The sequence below is a fragment of the Betta splendens genome, chromosome 16, assembly GCF_900634795.4.
Source record: "Betta splendens chromosome 16, fBetSpl5.4, whole genome shotgun sequence".
Classification (NCBI taxonomy): Eukaryota; Metazoa; Chordata; class Actinopteri; order Anabantiformes; family Osphronemidae; genus Betta; species Betta splendens.
The window spans coordinates 17,852,854-17,858,853 of NC_040896.2; the positions used below are offsets into that span (position 1 = coordinate 17,852,854).

The 6,000-nt window shown below is 41.3% G+C and overlaps 1 protein-coding gene across 1 annotated transcript in view; it reads right to left on the reverse strand.

The window, feature by feature from the left end:
* The window catches only part of LOC114843240 (eukaryotic translation initiation factor 3 subunit H), a 38,887-nt gene extending 33,490 nt beyond the window's left edge, over positions 1-5,397 (reverse strand). The window contains exon 1 of the mRNA XM_029129599.3: positions 5,239-5,397. Within this exon, the coding sequence (XP_028985432.1) occupies positions 5,239-5,340 (102 nt within the window). The 5' untranslated portion in view covers positions 5,341-5,397. The remainder of the gene's footprint in view (positions 1-5,238) is intronic.
* Positions 5,398-6,000: the final 603 nt, after the last annotated feature.

The window sequence follows — 6,000 nt, forward strand, 5'->3', positions numbered from 1 at the left end:
TCTTTTGTGATGAGAAACCAGGTAAAACCAGGATAAGTTTTATTTTGTCCTTTAAACTGTTAAATGCAAATATTTGGGGAATTCGTTCTGTCTTGTGGTCCGTCAGTCCTCCAGGACCCTGACAGACCCAGTGCATACGCTTTGGAGCGATGGATCTTTAGGATGAACTTGATGGGCAGACGTTACATAAATACTGAGTCACTGGATTGGAAATTATTTGTTTTTCCCCTTTCCTCTATAAATGACCACCTGCCATTTGCCTGTGTGCAGCTCTCATTAGTGCTAATGCTTAAGCCCACTCCTCACCACCTGGTTCGCCACCTCCTCCCTGTAAAGCTATAATAAACTAACTCCTACTCCACATCCTTTCAGAAATCTAATGCTGCGGTCACGCTTCTTTTTCACATTACCTACATGGTGCAGAACAGCTCTGCAGCCCTGTGATGTATTACTACTAAAACACTGGCTCGCACAGTCCGATTATTTGCTATAGAAATGTCTGTTCAGACACGTTTAAGTATTTGAACTTCAACATTTGGCTTTTAATAGCCTCAAAGAATTTGTTACACACATACAGCAGCAAATTGTTACGCAGCAAGACAACACTGAGATTGATACCAGGGCTTAGGGCAGCATGTATGATGGTGTTCACAGAACTGAACACTGAAACATCATAAAGACCGTCCACGGCAGAACATCTGTACTGAATTACATATGATGGTAAAGGCAGAGCCTGCATTTACACTAAAAGTAAGGATTCAGATGTCAGCTTGACTGGGAGAGGACAGTGCATTATTTGTCTAGAAAAATCACAAGGACCCTCACCCTAATTCCAGCTACCACTCTACTGTATTCACTGGCCACCAGGCACTCACATAAACCCACAATGTTGCCAAAAACCCATGTAATGTTAAGAGACATTCTGACAAGTTGAGTGGTAAGCACCACCTGCAGGCTCCAACACTGGTGCATCACGGATCTTGAGTGCGTACAAAAGGCCAGTTAGTATTCAGCACAGCTTTGCAATTTACACTGGAGAGAGAAGAGGTGGCGGCACACAAAGAATAAAAAGCTGAATCTGGTGAGATTTTAAGAAAAATGCCACCCTCGTACAGTGGGAAGGTATATTCAGACTGTTAGTCTGATATCTCATATCGCTGTGACTCATCTGGACAGAGTCCATGCATCATTGTATGTGTTTAATTTTTAATAGCAGATAAAAATGGGTCGATGGGACAGTCGCACAGGACTGAGGGGCTGATTTAAACTCCAATGACTCAATGGTCACAGCTTACGTTTACACACACACACACACACACACACACACACACACACACCTAGAATCTCACACACACGCACAAAAAGAAAACTGCTGAGGTGAAGAGTGGAGAATGGGGAAAGTGTCTAAATGAACAAGATCGGGACAAGAAGCTGAAAGCAGCGTGTGGAGGGTGAGAGCATAAATCACCCTGATCACAGTGTGGGCAGGTCACAGCCAGAGGCATTAATAATACACACGTACACACACATATGTAGGAGCAGGGTGGGAGTCCGGGGGCCATGCTCACAACAAAACACCCATCACCAGCATGAGGGAGCCTTTCCTGTGCTCACTAGCTCAAGCACGCGCACACATGACTCTGTCTGGGGAAATGATTTATTTCAATAGAGTGCTGGACCTGTCATGCAACAAGTAAAAGTGCTGGGGGCACGAGAAGAGAGACGATATGGGGTGGAGTGGGGAGAAAAACAATGTCATTCCCTGCCTGCCTGCCTGCGCTTTTCAGACTGAGAGGGAGGGAAAGAGAAAATCTAAGAGTGAGAACCCCGGCATACAAAAGCTGGGAGGAAAAGGAGAGCAAAAGGGGAGGAAATGTGTGAGACAGAAACTGGAAGGGTGAAAGTAATGATGACAAAAGAGAGCAGGAAGAGACCGTATGAAGGCAACGAGAGCAGACGGGTGAACCAATGAGAGCATCGGAGAGCAAAAGCATAAGATGGCTAGGCTTGGGATGGGCAGCTCAGGCTACTAACAAAGCCTCCACACACACATCGCTTTGGGTCCTCTCTTTCCCAAACAAATAGCTTTGCTAGTCTTGTGCTGTCAGTTGGATAGGCGCTTATGCCTTCCGAGGTGGTGGGAGTCTGCTCGTTCCCCCCATTCACAGAATGTGTCCAGAAGAGAAGGCTAAAGGGAGCACAGGAAGGTCAGCTATACATATAACTAAAACTACGCAGGCCTATAAGAAAATGCCTGACCTACAAAAACATCAGGAAACTGAACTGAAGAGGCATCTGTGCTGAAAGCTGAAGGGAAGAAAGGGACGTTTAGAGCTTTTAGTGGATTTGCTGTGCTGGCTTCCTGGTGCTGAGTAAATTCCATCAGGTATTGTAAGCAAAGCCTGGAAAACACCAACTTTGTGCAAACCAGTGAGTACACACCCATGCATACATGTACAGATTAACTCTCCCCAGTGCAGTTTTTCTCTACCACACACACACACACACACACGCAAACGCCATTGTATTGATTGAGCTCACCAGCAGCAAGCCCACTGAGCTCACTTCATGTGGAGAAGCCCAAGATTGATATGTGGACAGTGTATTATAAATCAACAAGCTTAAAATTGAATTGTGCAAAATCAATTGTGGCCCAAATCCCCCGTTGGCTGCCTTTAATTCTCATCATAAATCTTAGCTCTCACTCACACAAAAGTGCTCATATTCCCGCTACAATGGGGCTCAACTTATGAGAAAGTACAGCAAGAGAGACAGTCCTGTAATGAGTTTTCTTTTTGGTACTGCTGATGTGTAGGTGAACGCTTTATTCAACATCTGCTGCAATATACCTGATGGAGAAAACATGTGTGAGGCACAAGTCACGTGTGGCATTTAGCCACAGATGAGGGCCACTGCAGGTTCCCACGCCATGATACCTTTTAGACACTTTGATTGTGCTTGGCCCAGTTGGACTTGTGCAGTGACATGCACGTGTCACCTTGGCAACAGTAAAATGAAAATTGAGACATTACTTATTTTAAAGTACACGGTAGTTTTAATATTTAGCAACTGTTCTGGGGCGGTTTTGGTACGTTTTTTTTTTTTAACACCAAGTAGTAAATCATCTCTTTTGTCAGTGTGCGTTACAGCTGATCTGTGTGTGAACATACTCCCGTCGAGTCCGCGCTTAAGAACCTGAGGCAAGTGAAAACCCCTGAGGGGGAAGAAGAAACCATTCTGCTAATGTTCTGAGTTTTAGTCATTCATGTAGTCAGTAAAAAAAATCCATGGCATTGACATTTTTTACAGTATTACTAGCTTTATATATCCCCGTTAACTTCCATAGTAGAAATGGGAAAATATCCTGAACAATGTGCTCTGACCTCTCTTCAATTCATGGGGGGAGGGAAAAAAGGGAGTTGTTCAAACATACAAGCAATTGTGTGATCTCACCCGGTGCTTAAATGGAAGCCATGCGCTTGCACCACTCCACTCGTGTGGCACCATCAACCAAACCTCTTCAAAAGCAAGGAAACAATTCAGATCTACTACACAGCCGTGGTGGTGTTGTCTGTGGGCAACCCTCCAGCTAAACCTCTGACAGACGGGTCATGACGCAACACAGCGGCAACTGCTGCATATCAATGCACTCAGGTAAAACATGTTTCATCACTCATCTCCAATACACACCTTTCCTATAACTGTCTAAATTCAAATAAGCTGCACACTAAATGGTTCTCAATTGGTTTTGATTTAACTGCTGTGGGTAAATCGTTTGGTTGTGAATGCTAAAAAATTAAATTGAGAAAATATCATTTTAGGTCTAAATAATACACAGAGGTGAAATATTTAGATTTGCAATTAGGACCCTGCACTCTAGGGCAGCTTTAATAACAAGATAAAAGGAAAGCAGCAGCTGGCAAGTTAAAGTCCTGCTACTGCACTCAGGCACACCAGGCAAATGAGCAGCTTTGCGTCTGGTGCAGTTTAGGCCAGTGCATGGCGCCATGAAGCAGTGTGCATGGGAGTGAAGCAAGTTTGTCCTCTGCTGTTTATACAGGGTACTACAAAATATAAACAACAAAAGGATGGACAATGTGTAGGTTTTCTTCAGAAGGGCTGCAAAAACTGTCAAAAAAATCATTGCACAGGAATTAGAATAAATGAAATAACAGCAGTAGGCAGGTTCTTCCTTCAGGCACAATATGTTAATTGCCAAACAAACAGTCTGAGTTGATTAATTTCCAAAGCACTAAAATAAAATGCATGAAAAAAATCTTAAATACCAGCAAGAAAGAGAAAATGGAAATGGAGTATATTCCTTTCATTATTTTCCAATGGTTAAATGGAGCGTGCCTGTCTTATTAATACTGCATATGATAGCCAATAAAAACAATTATAAATATAAAAAACATTATGAAATCATCTATTAACATTAAAATTCACAGGTGTGGTTTAAAATTACTTCTCATGAAAATTTCTTCTCCTGGCATTTGACAACGCCCAAACGTAAATTAAGGACAACTATTAGGATTTAATAAAATTTCCACATCATGGGATTAATAAAGTGGTATTTTAACTGCTTTATTGTGATAAGCACACGGATAAAAGTCACTAATTTTGCTGTTTTTAATTTCGCTAACTCTCACATACAATAACTTGGTTGGTAAATAAAATTAGAGCCTGTCCATCTTTTGACTATAAAAAATATTTGCGGTAATATTTGAATTCTCTCTCTTTCCTGGGTTCACGTGGGGACATTTCTTTATGTTACACCACTTTTCATACATCTTACTATCAGACTAATTCTGTGACAACTTGTAAATTCGTCTCCTTGCCATAAACGAAAGGTATGAAATTGGTCAGTTTACCACCACACAACCTTGTTCAAAGTCAAGATCGTGTTTTGTGGGTGGTGTCCTAGTTTGTAATTAAACGCAAGTGTAGTTTATGGCAGAGAACACAGTTAGCCTATTGTGAGCATGCTAGTCGGTTGGGAATTTTGAACGTTAAAGGGCAAATATTGCCACAGATTGGCGAGTAATGCTCCGTATTTACTAACAACAACGTTTAAAAGAATAACGCAAAGCACAAATGTCGCCTAACATTGGCGTTATTTGTCCGCCATGATGAGACTCACGCTTTAGCTTAGCATCCATCTCAGCCAGATGTAAAACTGACTATGTGCAGTGAGCTACCAAAGTTTAAAACGCTGTCACACGGCAAAGTGACGCTTACCAATCCTTCAATCTGGATCTGTTTCACGGGAGAGTCCAATGTGCCGCTAGTAGAAGCCATTCCAGCGTTAGGAGGTAAACCAGACTCTTTACGTGATGCCATCTATGAGCCGACACGCGGAAAAGGGAGGACAGTGTACTACGATGGACGTTTCCGTTGCGCCCTTTTTCCTATCCGTAGGGAAACAAGCTCTGGTATTTTACGGTTCCCACTCAATCTGCGACCATTGTTAATTGTTTAAAAAACATAAACATAAAAACACTTACCACAATGTTAACCCAAAAATTGTCAGTTAGTAATATATATATATATATATATATATATATATAGATATATATATATATATATATATATATATATATAGATATATATATATATATATATATATATATATATATATATATATATATATATATATATATAGATATATATATATATATATATATATATATATATATATATATATATATATATATATATATATATATATATATATACATACATACATATATATATATGTGGTCAGCCGCAAGGAAGGAGGCCGAGGACTAGTGAGCGTGAGAGCCACTATCCAGGATGAAACATCCAAGATCCATAAGTACATCAAGGATAAGGCCCCGACAGATGACGTGCTGAGTGAATGTCTCAGGCAGTGGAGAACAGAGGATGAGATGCTGGAAGAGGGACCATCATGGGAGGACAAGCCCTTGCACGGGATGTACCACCGGAACATAACTGAAGTGGCTGATCTCAACAAATCCT